At 43.0% G+C, this 19,737-nt stretch overlaps 1 protein-coding gene across 1 annotated transcript in view; it reads left to right on the forward strand.

Annotated features, from left to right (window-relative positions):
• The window catches only part of TIPRL (TOR signaling pathway regulator), a gene marked incomplete at its 5' end in the record, with an annotated part of 29,020 nt that extends 22,739 nt beyond the window's left edge, over positions 1-6,281 (forward strand). Inside the window, 3 exon segments of the mRNA XM_006147042.3 lie at positions 921-1,016; positions 3,872-3,934; positions 4,808-6,281. Coding sequence (XP_006147104.2) covers positions 921-1,016; positions 3,872-3,934; positions 4,808-4,957 — 309 coding nt within the window.
• Between the last annotated feature and the right edge of the window lie 13,456 nt (positions 6,282-19,737).

Here is a 19,737-nt window from a genome sequence, read left to right on the forward strand (position 1 = left end):
CGCCGCAATCCCTTCTCCTCCATTCTCCTCTCGGGATCTTGGGCACGCACGCACACGTGCCCAGCGTGAGGTTTAAGCCACCGGGTCCGAGACGCGAACCGCGGTCGACTACGTGGGAGTCCAGTGACATAGCCATTACGCTAACTGCTGGTTCCCCCAGGTATGTTGTCTTTTAAACATCAATTTTTTTTTCTTTTTTTTAGAGGTTTTCCCTATAGGGCGCGTGCGCTCGCCAGACAGATAGAGAGACATAGAGACAGAAAGTGAGAAATCACCCCCCAAGGGGGATGGCCACGCCGCAATCCCTTCTCCTCCATTCTCCTCTCGGGATCTTGGGCACGCACGCTCATGCTCCCGGCGTGAGTTCTAAGCCACCGGGTCTGGGCCGCGAACCGCGGTTGACTACGTGGGAGTCCAGCGACATAGCCATTACGCTAACTGCTGGTTCCCAATTATTTTTGGCCTAGAGAAAGTATTTTTCTATTGTAGGAAGCTAAAACCAGGATTTTAAATAATATGCCTGGGCAAGCCAGCAGCATGGTAGTTAAGGCATTGGATCCCACATGGTCAGTATGGTTTGTGTCCCTGACCTATGGCTTGAAAAATGCCAGGCACATGTGTGTGCATGCCCAAAATCCTAAAAGGAGGGAGAAATGGAGGAGAAGGGATTGTGGTGTGTCTGTTTCCAATGTGGGGTGCTTTCTCTCTCTCTCTATCTCTCTCTCTCTCCCCCTCTCCCCGTCTCTGTCTGGTGAGTGTATGTGTCCTCTGGCTTAGTTGGAGCTAGGACAGAATCCCAGAGATGTTTATATATTGCTGATTAGCTCTTCTTCCAGTGTTTATTTTTCTTTTTTAGCAAAGTAATAAAATACTGAATTTTCATTAGAATATTAATGTGCCTGGTGTTTTTTTTCCTACAGAGAGTAATGCCTTCTAGCTTTTTCCTGCTGTTGCGGTTTTTCTTGAGAATTGATGGAGTGCTTATCAGAATGAATGACACAAGACTCTACCATGAGGTACTCTTTTTAACAAGTACATTAATTGGCTTGTTTATATCTTAACTGTCAATCTGAGAATCTGAAATTAAATGATGCTCTATACCGTATGGCAGTTCTTCCAACCTTAAGTTTTTGGCATTTTAAATTTGCATCTGCGTGCTGTTACTGAAACAGTGCATCTCTGCTCCAAAAGCTCTAGTAGCTGAGAGTTTTCTAAAAAATGCTCCTTAGGTGGGGAGAGGGGCTCTGATGCCTTAAGCATATTTGTGTGTATTTAATCTATTACTAACAAATCTGTCCTGTAACTATTATAGGAATTCTAATCCTGTGGCCTTGTGAAATTTGTATTCCATAGTTATTTTGATCATTGTTCTTTTTTTGAAGAGGTTTTTGCCTTAGGGCACATGCACTCATTCACCAGAGGGAGAGAGATAGGGTCAGTGAGAGGGAAAGTAAGAAATCACCTCCCTGGGTGAATGGCCACGCCGCAGTCCCTTGTCCTCCATTCTCTCTGGGATCTTGGGCACGCATGCACATATGCTCAGTGTGATTTTCAAGCCACTGGGTCTGGGACTCCAACCATGTGGGAGTCCAGTGACATAACTGCTTTGCCATCTGCTGGCCTATTGACCATTGTCCTAATGCCTAAACGCTCAAAGAATGGTCGATGTGCAGAACTTTTTGTTTTGAAGTGAGTATTGAAGGGAACTCCAGTTGAGTCTGGGAAATTCCTGCAGAGCAGCCTTGCCTGTCCTTTCTGAAAGGATTTTTTTTAAAGAAAGATTTTTGCTATAGGGTGTATGTGCTCACCAGAGAGATAGAAAGTGAGAATTCACCCTGGGGGTGAGGGTGGCCATGGTGCAGTCCCTTCTCCTCCATTCTCCTCTCGAGTTCTTGGGCATGCATGCACATGCACCCAGAGTGCGTTTTAAGCCTCCAGGTCTGGGACTTGAACTGAGGTCAACTACATGGGACTTCAGCAACATAATCATTATGCTGTCTGTTGGTCCCTTGAAAGAATCTTTGGCTTTGGACTCATGATCATTTAGAGTGAGGAATTAGAGAGGAGACCACTGGTATCGGCCCCGTGCTGGTTAACCTTCCTCCAGCATCCCTGTGGAATCAGCACTGCTAGCATCTCTGTTATAGCCGAGGCGACCAAGGCAGAGTAGGGGAAGTACTTTGTCCAAGGGGTATGGTTAGCAGGTGGCAGAACTGGGATTTGAACCCAGTAGGCTGGGGTTGGATTGGCATTTTCCCAGATACTTTGCCTAGGGCCAGTTCTCCCCTTGTAGTAGCTGACTATGTGATGGCCTTCTTTTGTTTTAAGTGGTGGCAGAGTACTAAAAGCAGTCTGCTTTTCTTCTCCAGAGGCTGAGAGGAAGGAAGGAGCTGAGTGCCCATTTTGTGGACATGGATTCAATTGTTTACGTTATACCTATATAGTAGAAGGACACACAGCATTCACATTGATGGCAGAGGATTGTATTTAAGTAAGAGAGAAAGATTTCCATGTCAGTGTTGAATTTGAAAAAGCGAGTATGAACCTATTTGTGTCAGATTCTGTGTAGGCAGAGAAGAATGGAGGAGAAGGGATTGTGGCATGGCCATCCCTCTGGGGTGAGGGGGATTTCTCGCTTTCTGTCTCTCTCTCGTCTTTCCAGTGAGTGCACACACTCTATAGCAGAAATCTCTCTAAAAAAAAATTGAAACCATAAGGGAGTATAGTTTTGTGGGTTTTTTCTTTTATTGAAAAGTGTTTCAATGAAAAGCAAATTTTGTTAAATTGTTCTAAAATCTAACTTGGGAAAAATTGAACAACATACAGGAAGATTTTAAGTCAGCAGTTTAGTACGAGTTTTGTGGTGGGACCAGCAGGTGGCGTGGTGGTTATGGTGCTGGACTCCCTCTTGGCCAACTGAGATCATGCCTTTAATGAGTACTGCTTATCTAGTTGCGATCACCTTTAATGAGTACTGCTTATTCAGGTTTTCTGTTTTTTCTTGAGTATCTCACAATTCACCATTTTCTACAAATACTATGGATCTCATCTTGCTTGTAAGTTTATTAAAGTTGTTCAGGGCCAGCTGGTGGCATGGTACTTAAGGTGCAGGACTCCCACATGGTCAACTGCACTTTGAATCCTGGACCTGGCGGCTTGAAAATTGCACTGAATGCGTGTGCATGCATGCCCAAAATCCCGGGAGCAGAATAGAAGGGACTGCAGTGTGTGGTCATCCTCCTGGGGCAGTGATTTTTTACTTTCTTTTTCTCTGTCTCTCCAGTGAGCACACGTGTCCTATAGCAAAAAAGTAAGCAAAGTTTTGTGGCAGTGAGAGAAAATATTTTTTAATTGCTTTTTTTTTTTTTTAAGAGCGTAAAATCCATAGATATGTAAGTAAATAGGAGTACAGCTTAAGGGAGGGATGTAGTTCTATTTTTTTTTTTTAAAGAATTATTTTACTCAACTTTATTTATCCACTTATTTATTTATTTTTATTTGACCAGAGACGGACAGAAAGAAAGAGAGAAAGTGAGAAAGCAAACCGCCGGGTCCAGGACTCAAACCAAGGTCAGCCACATGGGAGTCCAGTGTCCTTAACCACCATGCCACCTGCCGGCCCCTAAGGAAAGGATGTAGTTCAAGACTCAACATTAAAACCTCTTGTATACTCACTTATAGTCTTTCCAAGTAGTACCTTCCCTTTTGTTTTTCTTGCATAGGACTAAATGTGTTCACATATGTTTTTGTTAGGCCTCTTGCTCCTTTCACACCCTGTTCTATTGATGTAATGTAGGCATCTGTTTAATAGAAAGGATTTCATAAATCAATATAAATAAATTTATTGCAACTTTTTAATTTTTAAATATAGGCTGATAAGACCTACATGTTACGTGAATATACCTCACGAGAGAGCAAAATTGCTAATTTAATGGTAAGTATTTAAATTTCAGGTTTTAGAAGTTGACTTTTGTTGTTTTGTTTTAAGTATGGCCTCTCCCTAACTCATCCACACACCCAGATTTATAGCCTAAACCATTTGTTCACCTTAAATAGGGCTCCACAGGGTAAATCCTACTGGCACATAACACACACTCAGGAAGACTGAGAGCTGTCGGGCACATTAGCCATCATCCAGTTCAGCTTCCGCCTTTCATTTTGGAGAACTGACCGCGTGGCTGGCTGTGGTGGAGCCACGGCTGGCACTGCTGGGTGTTCTCTGCTTACCACCCAGCTGCCTCATAATTCCTTTCACACAGTCTCCCTCTCTGTGCCTAAGACGTGGTGATTTTGTTTTAGCCTACTTTTTCTTTATCATTTTTGCTCCCCTGGATCTTGTGAACGGCTTCCATAGAATTTGGGATATTAGAATGAGTTGCTTAAGAAGTGATACCTTCCGGCAGACCTGAGTATTTGTGACTGTCTGGGTATAGACTACACTCGGGTTGGGAAGGTTGCTTAGATGCTGTTACAGATTACATAATTGAAGACTCTGAAGACTAGTGCTGTCAAGTTACAAGGGCCACGGGGGGGGGTTGGATTAAGATGTATTAATTACACTCTGAGGGCATTTATGGGTACACTGAATTATATAACCCTGGGACCTTTGAAGAAATAATCAGCAGGTAGCAAAGTGGAGTGACTCAGTAGCGGGAAATACCTGTTCATTTTAGTGGCATTACTTATCTGCCTACATAATACCTAATTTTGAAATGGGCCTACTTTTTGATCGTACTTGAACCGACTCATGCTAATGGGTGTCACTGCAGTAATGAACTTGTGCTGATACGGTTTTTGTTTTCCCTAGCATGTTCCACCTTCTCTCTTCACGGAACCTAATGAAATATCACAGTATTTACCAATCAAAGAAGCAGTTTGTGAGAAGCTGCTGTTTCCAGAAAGAATTGACCTTAACCCTACAGACTTGCAGGAAAATGCTCCCGTAGATAGAATGTGATACAGCATAAGCACACTAGAATCCGGCTGGACACCTTGGCTGTTTGTAAGGGGGTATTTTTATTATGGGAATTAAATGCCTTGTTTATGTGCAGATTTTCTGTAGCCTTAAAGGAAAAAAATAAAATATTGTTGTAGGCAGGTTCCATTCAACTGCTGTTTGTACTGTCTTGAAATCATATTCCAGGTTTGCATGTTCTCAAGTAAAATTTGGTTTCTAAGTTGTCACAATGTGATGTGTGTGTGTCTCATGAACAGAGGGCATAGTCTGCACCTGTTTGGAAATACTGTTGTCTGCCACGAGGAGGTGAGTGTGGGTCACCGAGTCCCAGTGCCCGTGAACTCTCCCAGGGCGTCCTGACTACCTGTCCAGGCGCTGGCTCTGCACGTCGGGCTCTGCACTTCGAGTCAGGACTTGCTACCTGCGAAACGAATCTCATGGCTTAATGATCTTTACCCACAAGATTGTGAAACAGTTTTTAAGTATATTTTTCCCTAATTTTAAATTGGTTTTGAAAGTTTTAGATACAGCACCCAGAAAAACTGTATTTTGGAGAACTTAAGCTGTTATGCACATGGGAACCTCTGAATGTGGTCTCCCACACTGACAGGTGGGATGGCAGCACATTCCTCCCTCCGTCTTCAGGTGCTTTTTTTATGTGCGGTTCTACTTATTCTGACACTTGGCATTTCCATCTTCCGTGTGCATGTCTTCAACCTTTCGGGGGATCTACTAAAGTGTAATTAACTTGCACAGGGCCAAGGGAGCACAGAAGTACCCAGAAGTACGTTTCAGATCCACTGGGTTATTCGATGATGACCCTTCAAACATTTTATGTCATTTTCTGCCTTCCTAACTGGTTTTCATAAAGAGGAAAGCGATTGTAAAGCACCAAGTAAAACATTATTTGAAATGGATTTTCAAAAAATCTTTAAAAGGCAGAGGAGGGAAATCACCCCTTTTGTTCTGGTTTGAAATAACTATAGTACATATTTCTACTTGATGGGTAAAGCATTAAGTTAAAATATTTAATTGAAGGCATTAGCAAAGCACTTCAAGTATTTGCTGGGGTATATGTTTTAGTAAAGCAAACACATTTGGGTGTTTATCACTGCTCACGTTTAAATGCATTGTTGTGAGCCACACAGGCAGGGGGCATTCTGTGGCTAAACGTGGCCACGTTCTTGGTCTGCCTTCCACATCACCTCCAAGGTATAGGAAATCAGAACTTTGGTGGCTGTCAGAAAACACACGGCGTGTTCACTGTATGTTAAATATACCTGTATTTAATGTTTCATCACAGCAAATTGTGTGTACCTTGTGCTCAGCTTTGTTTCATTTGCCATGCAGATTTGAACAAAACAGACTCTGTTCATGCACATTATAAGAAATGAAAAACTTGTAACTTCGTTAGTTGGAGATTCTGGACAGCATCATACTGTATGTGTTGTATATGTGATTTTTTTTGTACATCTTTTTTTTTTTTTTTTTAAGTTGTTGATTTCGATGTCATGGTCCCTAAGTACTCTCATATTACTTATTCTGAGAATCCATTGTTAAGAGTTATAAGGAATTTGAAAGATGGCTTTTTTTCTTTTTTTTTAATTAAACAGGGTGGGAGGTGGGTAGGATGATTGTGCCCTGAAAACTTCCGTTAGTTTATTCCTGAGGAGAATATTAAGAAAATGTGTATTTGCTAAAAAATGACATAATACCGTTTTATATTTATTTGTTCCAGGTGTCTTTTGTAAAAGAAGAATAAACAATAAGAAGCTACTGGTCTATATTTTGTGATTTATTGTAGCTCTTCTTAAAGCTCGGTTGAGTAAAAGTGTCCTGGGATGTATGTTTTTCACTTACGCTTTGTGTCCTGAACTCAGTCAGCGTTGTAGACAGATTCTTAGGCATTTTATAAATGAAAATCTAATAGGTGGTTCAGAACAAAATTCCCATTTACCTTTGGGCTCATCCTTCTTTGTCATCTCCAGTACTACTTTGGGTGTTTTAATTACCTTCATTTTCTGTGGGTCGAGTTAATGTTTTTGAAAATCTGAATACCTTGTTATGTATTATTAATTTATTTTTGAGTACTTTGTGTCCAGTTTGATGCTTGACAATAGGAGATTATAATAATGAAGAGATTTAGGTATGTTTTCATATTGTGAAAGTCTACTATAGGAGACAGTAAAAGTAGTTACACATTATAATAGATGTGATGATAGAAAAAATACGGACTTAGGAGAGTAACAGAAAATCAGCTTCAGTAGAAGTAGTCCTAATTCTTTTGAAGAGGATGTAGAAAGCCTGAAGAGACACATTCCAGACTTAACCAGAAGAAAAGGCTGGGCACTCTACAAAATTATAGCTCTTTTTGAGCAAATCAAAGAACCAAGATCACAAGGTGAACAAGTCAACTACATTCCACAGAATAATAAGCCCTCCAAAGAGAGATGGGCATACAGACTGTTTCATCGTAGGAAGGATAAGACCAATAGAAACAGCTAAGAAAACAGCAAAAAAAAAAGAGTAATGAATTCTTAACGGCTGTGTGTGGGCTTGCATTTCAGTTTGGGATAACTGAGAGTCTCAAATAAGGGCACTTCATCCAGGTTATTTCCAGAGGGTCTCCACTGGGTGCTCAGAGAGAAGGGCCCAGGGCAAGGCCTGAGGTCCCAGTCCGTGATTCAGGCATGGAGGAGGTAACTGGCTGCTGCTGAAGGGCGAGGCCGTCCACTTCCCCCATGCCTTCTCTTGAATGCAAAATGCTTGTGTTGCCGTGAGAGAGAGCAACAGGCCCTGTCACTCCTGGGGCCCAGGAATCTACTGCTAATAGAGGAACATAAGCAGAAACCATCTGCCTCTGGGGAGGGGTAAGACATGCCCTGCCTTCAGGACACTGGTGAGGAGTCATGCCACAGGAGGTGACGCAGAAGTTACCTGACTGCCAGTCCTGTGGCACAGCAGTTAGACGCTGTGCAAAGGAAGCCGTATCCCACATGACTGAACAGGTTTTGAGTCCGAGCCCTAGCAGCTTGAAAAGATACGCTAGGAATACATACACGTGCCTAGGATCCTGGTATGGAGAATTGGAGGAGAAAAGGATTGGGACCAGCAGTTGGCGTAATGACTATGTCCCTGGACTCCTACGTGGTTGACCACAGTTCAAGTCCTGTACCTGATGGCTTAAACTCACACCGGTTGCATGTGTGTGTGCGTGCCCAAGATCCCGAGAGGAGAACGGAGGAGAGGGGATTGTGGTGTGGCCATCCCTCCCGGGGGAGGGGGGTGCTTTCTTGCCTTCTTTCTCTTTGTTTCTCTCTTTCTGGTGAGCACATGTGCCCTATAGCAAAAACCTCTCCAAAAATAAAAGAAAAAGGCTTGAGGATGACCAGGCTCTATTAAAAGCTGCTTCCTCATGTGCACACATGCCCTCTGGCATTAAAAACAGTGATTTTGGAGGAGGGACAAGCATCTAGGTCCAGGATCCCACATTCTTAACAGAAAGGTCTACTCCCCCTTGGGGATGGGCACAAAGTCTCCTAAGACCACCAATAGATTGAAAGCAGAGTAGCTGCTATTGGGTAGTGGGGCAGGAATGTTGAGAAGGCCACACCCACGAGAAGCCTGCCTAAGACCCAGGTTAGCTAAGGTTAACAAAGCCTTCCTGTCCCCCCTGTGAGCCTAGCATTAAATAACAAGGAGTACCACTCAATTACTGAGGAAGTAGGAAAATAATACAGATCCTCCCCATGGTGTGGGCATGCAGAGATTTCCAAAAGTTTAGGATGGGACTTAAAGAAAAACCTTCCTGTACTCCCAAGTATGCTGTCAGCAGAAGGTAGCAGTCACCACTGGAAGAATTTGAAGCCCGTGGCAGAGTGAAAATAGCAACAAACATAGTCCCCAAATAATAGCATGACAGGCAGGACATGCCCATTTTCAAGTGTGGACATAATGTAGTTTGATTGTACACATCATGTCTGTCATTCAGTTAGAAATGATTCAACAGAACCTGATTCAGAGATGGTACCTGTTGGAACTATCAGCATTTTAGACAACTGGTAAATAAATACATCAGGAATCCAGTGGGAAAGGTAGGAAATCATAATGAACAGGGAATTGCAGGAGAAATGGAAAAGAAAGAGCGGAAACACTAGAAGCAACTCCCAGAATATTAGAATTCCTTTAGAAGACTTGATAACGCTGAAGAAAGAATCTGTGACCTTGAGCGTTCAATAGCAGTGGTCTCAACTGAGATACACGGAAGAGACATGGTGAGGAAGTGACCCAGAACATCCACAGGTAGTGGGGAAGACCAGAGCTGGATGTGAATAGTAGGATTCCCAGAGGAAATAGAGACCGATTGCAGAATAAGAACTATCAAGAGACAAGAGCCAAGAACTTCCTAAAGTTAAACTACAGATTCCAGAATTCTGGAAATCCCACATCACGAACTGCTGAACAAAACGGTGAATCTCTAAAAGACAGAGGAAAAAGTACATAGAGAAAGAAGAAAAATTGCAGTAGATTTCTGTCAGAAACTATAGAAGAAGGAAACAGTGGAGTAAAGGGTCTGCTCTTCGGGAGCTTGGAAGTCATCACTTCATCTTAAATAAAAAGCTGAGCACAATGAAAAATCAACAGCTGTCCTTGGGTCTGTCAGAGAAGTGAGGTCCCAGGGCCCACTACTGCCCTTAAGTCAGAGGGACAGCCAGGTAAACACAGAATCACAACTCTGGATCAGAGACCAGCAAGTAGACCCCCGAAGTGGGAATGAGTACCAGCGTGGGAAGGTCTGAACTAGAGCTGACAGATGGCCGGAGAATCCGTGTGGACAAGTTGGAGCACTGAGAACTCGGGAGGTGTCCACAGGGGCTCACACACTTCTGTGAGTTTTACTTCCAGGAGCTCGAGCAGATTCTCAGAATGAAGATAAGCCAAAATTCCTCTGGGCTTTCAGCAGGGTGAGGGGAAGAAAAAAATATTTTGAAATACACCTTAACACAGTGTGCGTGGAGAGAAACCTGTCACACTGGAGTGTCGGCTGTTGAGGGTTTTTCAGCCCTGGAGGAAGAGGCAGCTCAACTCCAGCTCACTCTAACCATCCTGTCCCTCCTAAGGGTGAGGAGGAAAGTACTGAGAGGTGTCCCTGAAGCCCATAGTTCCGAGGCACCGGCTTATTAAAAGACAGAGACCGAGGCCAGCCACAGTGATGCAGTGGTAACAGCATTGCACGATGCTGAAGCCCCTGGGAAAGTCCCAGGTTCAGGTCCCAGGGTCTCCCTGCGTTTGCCACACGTGCATGTGTGTGCCTGTGATCCTGGCTGGCTGCGGGTGGGTCATGTGTGAAGATCCTGTTGGGAGTGCCTGTCCACTCCCATGTCCCTTTCTGTCTCAGAATAAATAAACTTCAAAAATAGACAGATTTCCAGGATTATAAAATACATTCCCTTCTCCCATATCTCTAAAGTCCTCTTTATTGCAGTACATCATGTCTAGCTATCAAGAAAACAAGTACAAGACATACTAAAAGCCAGAAACACAATTTGAAGATATACAGCAAGCATCAGAGTCAGACTCATGATGGAAAAGATAAAATTAGACTAGGAATTTAAAATAACGGTAATTAGTATACTGGGAACTTGAATGGATGAATTAGCGTGCATAAGCAAATGGGCAATAAACACAGAGATAGACATTCTAAGAATATATATTTTTTTAAATGCTCGAGGTAAAAAGCAAATGAAGAAAGCTTTTGATGAGGCCAGCAGGTGGTGTGGTGGTTAAGGCACTGGACTCCCACATGGCTGACCATGGTTTGAGTCCCAGACCTGGCAACTTGCTTTCTTGCTTTTCCTCTTTCTCTTGTCAAATTAAAACAATGATAATGGTGAGTAAGATAAAACAGATATTCTTAAAAAAACAAAAGAATGCTTTTGATGGACCCATTAGTAAACAGGATATGGTTGAGGAAAGAATTTCTGAACTTGAAGATATCTCAATAGAATTTCCAAAATGTAAAAAGCAAAGAGTTTAAGGGAGTGGGGACTGAAAAAAACTCCCTACAGAAAATCAAAAAATAGCTGGGCAACTGCAAGAGGTGTAACAGAAGCATAATGGGAATACCAGAAGAAGACAAAGCTAAGGAATTGAAGCAACAATAACAGAGTTTTTGCAAATTAATGTCTGACATTAAGCCACAGATTCAGGAAGCTCAGAAGACACACAAAAGGAAAATACCCACCTTAAGAACAATAAAACAGGGCCAGCAGATGGTGTAATGGTTACATCACTGGGCTCCCAGTAGTTGACTGCAGTTCAAGTTCCAGACCCGGTGGCTTAAAACTCAGGCCAGGTGTGTGTGTGTGTGTGTCTGTGTGTGTGTGCGCACGCGCATGTCCAAAATCCCGAGAAGAGAATGGGGGAGAAGCGATTGTGGCATGGCTATGCCCCCTAGGGGATGATTTCTTGCTTTCTGTCTCTGTCTCTCCAGCGAGTGCACGTGCCTTATAGCAGAAATCTCTCTAAAAACATACACACACGAATACAACAGATGAGGCCTACTCATAGCAAGGAGGCCAATCTGCTCACTTTACCAATTCAAACATTATTCTCATCCAGAAACACCCTCACGGACACCCAGAACAGTGTTTGATCAATGTCTGGGCACCCTGTGACCCAATCAGCCATCACAGTGACATTCCGCAAAAGGCAACACCATCAGGCAGAAGTCAGATCAATGGTCGTAACATGGCAGGGAGATGGGAGGTTACTGACTATAGAAGGGTATGAGGGAAATTTTAGGTGGGAGAGAGTTTGCTATGTTTTTTGTATAGCATAAATATCTGTATGGCGGTTATACAACCATATACATTCATCAGAACTCAATGAATTGTACACCTAAAAAGGGTGAATTTCCTGGAGCAGCATATGGTGTGGACTTTAAGGCAGCTGGATCTCACGTGGCTGATGGTGCAGTTTGAGTCCTGGACCCAGCAAGTTGAAAAACTCACCGGGCATGTGTGCGTGCATGCCCAAAACCCTGAGAGGAGATGCAAGAGAAAAGGTTTGCAGTGTGACCGTCTCCATTGTTGGGGAGATGCTTTCTTATCTCTTTCTCTCTCTTGCTCTCGCTCTCCCCTTCTGGCAAGTACATGCGCCCTATGGCAAAGACAAACAAAAACTGCAGAATTGTGGTGTCTTTATTATTGAATTGTAGTTCTTCACACATTCTACTTACAAGGTCCTTAATTAGGTAGATGATTTGCAAATCTTTTCTCTCTTTTGTGACTTGTTTTCTTTTTCTTTCTTTCGTTCTTTTTTTTTTTTGTATACTTTGAGCAGAAAAGGTTTAAATTTAGAAGTTCAATTTGTTTATTTTTTGTCATTTATACTTTCGGAGTTATACCTAGAAAGGCTTTACCTAAGCCTGCTCTGTGTAGTTAAGGGAGCCCACATGGTCAGTTGCATGTGTGTGTGTGCCCAGAATGCTGATGCGAAGGCCAAATAGAGAACAAAGGATTGTGGCGTGGCCATGCGCCTCAGTGAGGCCTGTGCTTATTGCCAGAGGACATGTGCGCTTTCTTTCTGGTGAGCACGCATGTCCACTGGCAATTAAAAAAATGAAGAAAAATAGATTTTAAAAAGTAATAATAAAAAGGCCTTGCTTAGTCCAAAGTCATGAAGGTACATTCCTATATTCTCTCCTACAAGTTTCATAGTGTTAGTTCTCTTTTTTTGGGGGCGGGGGGGGGGGGGGTTTTGGCTATAGGGCGCGTGTGCTCGCCAGACAGAGAGAGACAGAGAGACAGAAAGCGAGAAATCACCCCCCAGGGGGGATGGTCACGCCGCAATCCCTTCTCCAGTCTCCTCTCGGGTTCTTGGGCACGCACGCACACGCACCCGGCGTGAGTTTTAAGCCACTGGGTCCGGGACGCGAACCGTGGTCGACTATGTGGGAGTCCAGTGATATAGCCATTACACTAACTGCTGGTTCCCTCATAGTGTTAGCTCTTACATTTAGGTCTGGGATCCATTTTGTTAGCTTTGTTCATGGTGTGAGGAAGGAATCCCACTCTACATTTTTGTGTGTGGATATCCACTTTCCTACCATCGCTTGTTGAAAAGATGCACTCACCATTTTACACTGATTGTCTCATTTACTCCTTACAGTCCATCGGGCCTTGGGACTGGAAAGAGGCTCAGAGATAAAAAACGCAGTGCTCTGTGAGGCTGACCCATAAGGACAGGCTCCAGGTTCATGTCCGAGACACCCCGGATGTGTACACACATGGTCCGCGGCTGGCTGAGACTGCAGGTGGGACGTGGCATCAATATCTTGCTGGGGGTGCTGCTTCCTGTTTGCCTATATCTATTTATATCTCCCTATATAGCTCTATCTATCTATATATCATTCTTGGAAGAAATAGATACATAAATTTGAAAAAAAATTTAGGGCCAACTCTATGGCTATGGTTAGGGCAACCAGATCTCACATGGCCAGCTGTGCAGTTTGAATCCCAGCTCTGATGGCTTAAAAGATGCATGTGTGTACCCCACATCCTCAGAGGGTGGAGAAATAGAGGGGAAAGCATTGTGGCATGACCAGGCCCCATCAAGGGGTGCTGTTCACTCTCCTTCTCTCCCTGTCTCTCTCTCTGGCAAGTACTCATGCCCTCTGGCAAATTAAAAAATAATTTAAAGAAAGACATGTGTTGTTAAAACCCTGAAATGAATAAGCTTTCTAAAGTTTCACAAGTGATGTGAAAAAAACAAAGGGTAGACAATTCAGGTCTGAGAAATACTTTTATTACTGGAAAAAAATGAAAATAAAGAAAAATTTGTTTTAGGAAGGTTCTTAAGAAGTTGATGAGAATGTGTATTATAAAAATTATGCGTGGATTTCAATTTTTTTTTTTTGCATTAAGATGAACTCATACTAATGTGTTATAACAGGATAGGACCTAGGCACTGAGAAGGGTAAGACATCATTTGAGAGAAGACTGACTCCTCCATGGGAGCTGAGAACTAGTGCTTTCAGGGAATAGAGTAATGAAGATTTTTATGCTGAGACTTCACTCTCCAGCCCCCATTCTCGAGTGGTAGGGCCCCTGTATCCTACTCTCTGTCTCTTCATTCTTAAAAAAATATTTCTTCAAAAGTTTTTTTAAGGTAAAGTATTTTCTTGGCTCTCAGATCCTCTTTTTCTTGCTAATAATCCCCTTTCTCCCTCCCATTTAGGCGAGGCAAAGGGCAGGCCTTCAGAAGAAGACTGAGTCCTCCATTGGAGCTGAGAACTAGTGCTTTTGTGTGGCGTGTTCACCCGCTATGTGGTTTTTATTTTTTGCTTTTTATAAAAATAATTTTTTTCTTTCTCTTTCTCTCTTTCCTCTTTCTCTTTCTCTGTTTCTTATATTTTTTCTTTTATCTCATCACTTTGCTGCTCAGCCTCCACATACTGAGTCAGATATCTAGACAGGTAAGTGAACCATAGCCAAACATCTGAATACTATTAGGGTCAACGTATTCCTCAATTCCCACTGAATCTGCCACACAAAGAAAGAAAAACAGAACAGCAAAGAGATTGCACCTCCTCCTGGATGCCTCTGAACGCTCAGACTGAACTAGGAATTAGGAAGAAATGTATAACCCATCAGATGACTAGAAATCATGCAGAGGCATAAGAAATGTAAGAAACTAAGAAAATAACTCTCCCCCAAGGAAAAAGAATAATTCCTCTTCATCCATAGACAGTACAGTGGAACTCACTGAAATGTATAATAAAGAATTTAGAATATTCATAGTGACAAAGCTAACAGAGATGCAAGAGAAGAGAGGCAATGAACTCTAGAAGAGGCAGGAGAAAAGAGCCGACAAGTTCCAGGAGGTGAGGAAGTTCATGCATGATCAGAAAGCGGAAATACACACCATAAAAAAAGAATCAAATGGAACTGTTACAGATGAAGACTGTAATACAGGAAGTCAGAATTCCCTTGAAAGTATTTAAAAGCAGACTAGATCATACAGAAAATCAAATCTCAGATGTAGAAGATAGAATCACTGGCCTAGAAAAATCCACCGTGAAGACCAAGAAAACAGCCCCCCAAAATGAGAGTAATATACAGGAAATACTAGATACCATTAAACATCGAAACATCTGGATAATTGTTAACCTAGAAAATGAAGAGACTAATAAGGGGATTGATAATATATTCCATGAACTGGAAGAAAACTTTCCAAACCTTAGAGAGGCATTCAAAAATCTAGACCCAAGAAGTACAAAGGACCCCACATATAATCAACCCAAGAAGATCTTCTCCAAGACACATTATAACTGGATTGACCAAATTCAGAGAAAAAGACAAAATACTAAGATTAGCAAGAGAGAAACGTCAGGTTACCTACAAAGGATATCCCATCAGGCTAATAGAAGACCTCTCATTGGAAACAATGCGGGCGAGGAAAGAATGGGAAAATATATTCAAAGCGTTGAGTGAAAAACAACTTCAAAGAATACTATACCTCGCAATATTATCCCTCATATGGGAAGAGAAGACAAAAACATTCTCAGATAAACAAAACCTGAAAGAATTTACTGACACCAGATCAGGTCTCCAAGAAGTTCTGAAGGGAGTGCTATCCCAGGAAAACTAAAGTCAGACACACAGAAATAAGAGTTCATGAACAACTAAGAAAATGGCAGCTTAATGGTAGGGGCAAGTCTGGAGCTGAATGTTCTCTTCCAGAATTTAAATGGAAAGATTTAAATGGACCACAACAGAAGATAAAGTACATGAGACTGAACTGGTGCAATAAAAGTGTCTGACTTTTGACTAAAGCATTACTGACCTTCTGTGTTTTGTTTTCCCGAGTAAGGATTTTTGTCTTCTCTTGAGCTGTCGATAGGTTGTGTACCTACTATTTGAATAGAATCCTAACCTGTTTCCTGGCTTTATGTCTTAAGCAAAGTTCCTTTTAACATGTTTGGATTTTGATTTATTAAAGCTAAAACTGCCTTTCTTGAAATTAAAAAAAAATTTAAAAATACCCGTTTAATGACCACAGTAAGCTATTAGCCTCAGCTAGGTGCTACTTTATAGTATATTAGAATATTCATTCTACTAACAGAATTTCATGCCTAAAGTCAAACATGTGTTCACAGATATGTATATATATCAGCTGAAATTGCTATTGAAAGTAGTTATATTAAGATATTTTGTGAATCAATAAAATGCGGGGGGGAAAAAAAAAGGAATGGAAAGCAACTGCAGATACCAAAGATAGTGTGGGAGGAGGGTGGAAAATGGCAGGGTGAGAAATAGGGAGAAAAATACATATATATACATGTATAAGAAACAAGAAATGGAAAATTATTTGTTGAAGATAACATGTACGATTAAGCCATTATACATCCTATTCTGGGTGGGATATTGCATTTTGTATGCTGAGATGATGTTTGGTGAATGAATGTAAAACAAATAAATTTAAAAAGCATGGCACATATACATGATGGAATACTACTCAGTCATAAAAAATAATGAGACCCTGGCATTTGCTCAAAAGTGGATGAATCTGAAGATGTAATGCTGAGTGAAGCAAGCCAGACTATGAAAGAGAAGCACTGTATGTCCTCACTCAATATATACCAAATGTCTGTGCCCTATGGCAGAAACTGAAAGATTGGAAGGTATGAAGTTATGGAGAACAATGGTAGATTGTAAAGACAGTGTGGGAGGGTGGACAATAGGTGGGGATGGCAGGGAGGGAATCGAGATTAAAAAAAGCAGCAAGACCTTTAACAAACACAAAAATGGATAATTATCTGTGTATAGTAATGTTTGTGGTAATATCTTTTACTGGACTAATAGTGTACTCATACTGGGAAAATCCGTTTTGTACACTGTAAAGATGTTTAGTGACTGGATTTTAAAAAAAAAGAAAAGAAAAAAAAGTCAGTTTGGAAAGAGCTCCTGGGACCAGCAGATGGCATAATGGTTACATTGCTGGACTCTTACATCATTGACCACGGTTCAAGTCCCAGTCCTGCCGGCTTAAAACGCAGACTGGGCACATACACAGTGCTCAATAAATGCTTTTTAAGTGAGTAACAGATTGATTAAAAGACTACATCTGTAGGGCCAGCAGGTGGTGAGAGGTTATGATGCTGAACTCTCACATGGCCTATTGTGGTTTAAGTCCCAGACCCAGTGGCTTGAAACTCTTATCGAGTGTGTGTATGTGTGTGTGCGTGTGTGTGTGTGTGTGTGCCCCAAATCCCAAGAGGATAACAGAAAAGGGATTGTGGCAAGGCCAACCCCCAGGGGTGTGATTTCTCATTTTCTGTCTGTGTCTCTGGCGAATGTACATGCCTTATAGTAAAAATCTCTCTCTCTCAAAAATATTAAAAATATGAGACCAGCAGATGGAGTAGCAGTTATATAACTGGACTCCCACATGGCTGACCACAGTTCAAGTCCTGGACGTGGTGGCTTGAAAATCACACTGGGCCCATATGGTGCATGCCCAAGATTCTAGGAGGAGAATGGATGAGAAGGAATTGTGGCATAGCCATCCCCCTAGCAGGTGATTCTCATTTTCTCTCTCGTTGTCTCTATCTCTCTATCTCTCTGACAAGCACACATGCCCTATGGCAAAAACCTCTAAAAATACATACATACATAAAAGAATAAATCTGCAACCCTAGAACAAGGAGATGGGGGGTTAGTTTAAAAATACCCATTTGTGGGACTAATAGATGGTGTAGGGGTTATGTCGATGGACTCCCACATGGCCAACTGTGGTTCTAGTCCCAGACCTGGCGGCTTGAAGCTCACGCTGGGCACATGTGCGTGCATGCCCATGATCTTGGGGTGGGGGAGACTGGAGAAAGGATTGTGGTGTGGCCATCCCCCCTGGGGATGATTTCTTGCTTTCTGTCTCTGTCTTGTTGGCAAGAACATGAGCCCTATAGCAAAAATCTCTCTCTCTCTAAAAAAAAAAAAAAAAAAAAAACTATTTGTAATGTTCCTCAAGTATTGCATAACATATTTTTTTAAAAGGTTTTTACCATAGGGCATATGCACTTGCTGGAGAGAGATAGTGAGAGGGAAAGTGAGAGGTCACCCCTACCAGGGGGAATGGCCACACTGCAATCCTGTCTCATCTATTCTCTTCCTGGAATTTTGGGCACACACACATGCACCTGGCGTGATTTTTAAGCTACTGGATCTGGAACTCAAACCACAGTCAGCCATGTGAGAGTCCAGCACCATAACTGCTATGCCACCTGCTGGGCCTGCAGAACTTGTAGAATAGTGGTCTGACTAGTAAAGTGGGGCTCTTGTGCAAATTCTAATATTCTCTCTCCCTCTTTCTTCCAGACCCTGCAACTAACTCAGAGGGCTTCCTTCCTCTTTCCAGCCAGAGAGGAAAGTGGTCTCTAAAACTCCTCGAAGGCAACTTACAAATGTTCTGCACTTGTAAGCTGAGCACATACTAGAGCGCGCCTTACCTAGTGGGTGCGCGAGAGATGCAGGATGAGCAGCTGTGTAAGGAAAGGCAGCAGGGGACAGGAAAGCCGTCTCGGAGAGGGTAGTGAGGCCTTGCAGCGAAAGGGGAGTGTGGCCGATGGCCTCTACTAAAGTAAGGGCCTCAGGCTCCATGCTCTCCCTCCCTGGCTCAGCTGAGTCGTGCAGTTGGCGTCCTGAGAGAGAGAGCGAGTGAGCCCAGAAATGCTCACCCCTCCTGCTCCAGCAGCTCGGATGACTTGAACTGAAAGAGCGTGCACATACTTTGGTCTCAGGCTTGATTTTCTCCTACTTTCAAACAAAATGGTCCTTTTATTTACAACTTGAACCCATCTAGCATCTCTGCTCGGGTAACTCAGTGTCTGCCGTGTACAGGCAGCTGGTCCTGTGATTTGTGGCCCTGGGGATCCGGGGCACCCGGGAGCCCAGGGCACGCATCTGCGTATCTGGAAGTTAAGAATCAAGACGAACAGTTGTGGAGGAAGCGGTGTCTGAGCCTCCGACATGGACACATGCATGTAGGTCTGCCTTTCATGATTAAAACTTGGCAAAATATCAAAGATGATGAAATCAGTTATCACAAAATTAGACTGTCAACAGTATAGATTTAATTGCTAAATAAAATAACTTCCTATTTTTTAGTTATTTTTCTAAAACATTCCAAGACTATGAAAGTTGAAACGGAGGAATGTAATCGACAGGCCGGGACTGACAGTGTTGGTATCCAACTGGGCGGTGCTGGAGGCCACGTGGCCCACCGTGGGCCTGGCCCTCTGGTCAGCTTGGGAACGTGAGGTGTGCGCAGGCTCCCAGCATCCCGAGGAGCTGGGACCGTGGAGACGTCGAGGGCGTTTCTCTCTTCCTCTCCCTCCCTCTCTCTCACCCACACATACTCCCTATAATGAATAAAATAAGTACACTTTAAAAAATGGTCATTAACAAATGTTTAACAACTAAAGACCAGGCGATGGTGCAGCAGTGCCTCTGGACACCCACACGGGCAGGGTCCTGGGTGCCAGCGCCATGCTCGACGCGGGCTTGCTCTGTGCCCAGAACCAAGGCTGCTGAGACGGGGCGGACTGTGGCCATGGGTGCCTACTTCTCTCTAGAGGACCTGCACGGGCCGCGTTGCCCTGTGGCCTTGGGAACCGCACGTGCAAGCCAGAGCAGACTCCTGCCGAAGGGCCGGGTGCGCTGCTGTAATCGGTCACATGGAGGCATCCGAGGGGGGCTGTGCCTGCGTGTCTGTGCCCT

Source organism: Tupaia chinensis, unplaced genomic scaffold, assembly GCF_000334495.1.
Source record: "Tupaia chinensis unplaced genomic scaffold, TupChi_1.0 Scaffold000198_1, whole genome shotgun sequence".
NCBI lineage: Eukaryota > Metazoa > Chordata > Mammalia > Scandentia > Tupaiidae > Tupaia > Tupaia belangeri.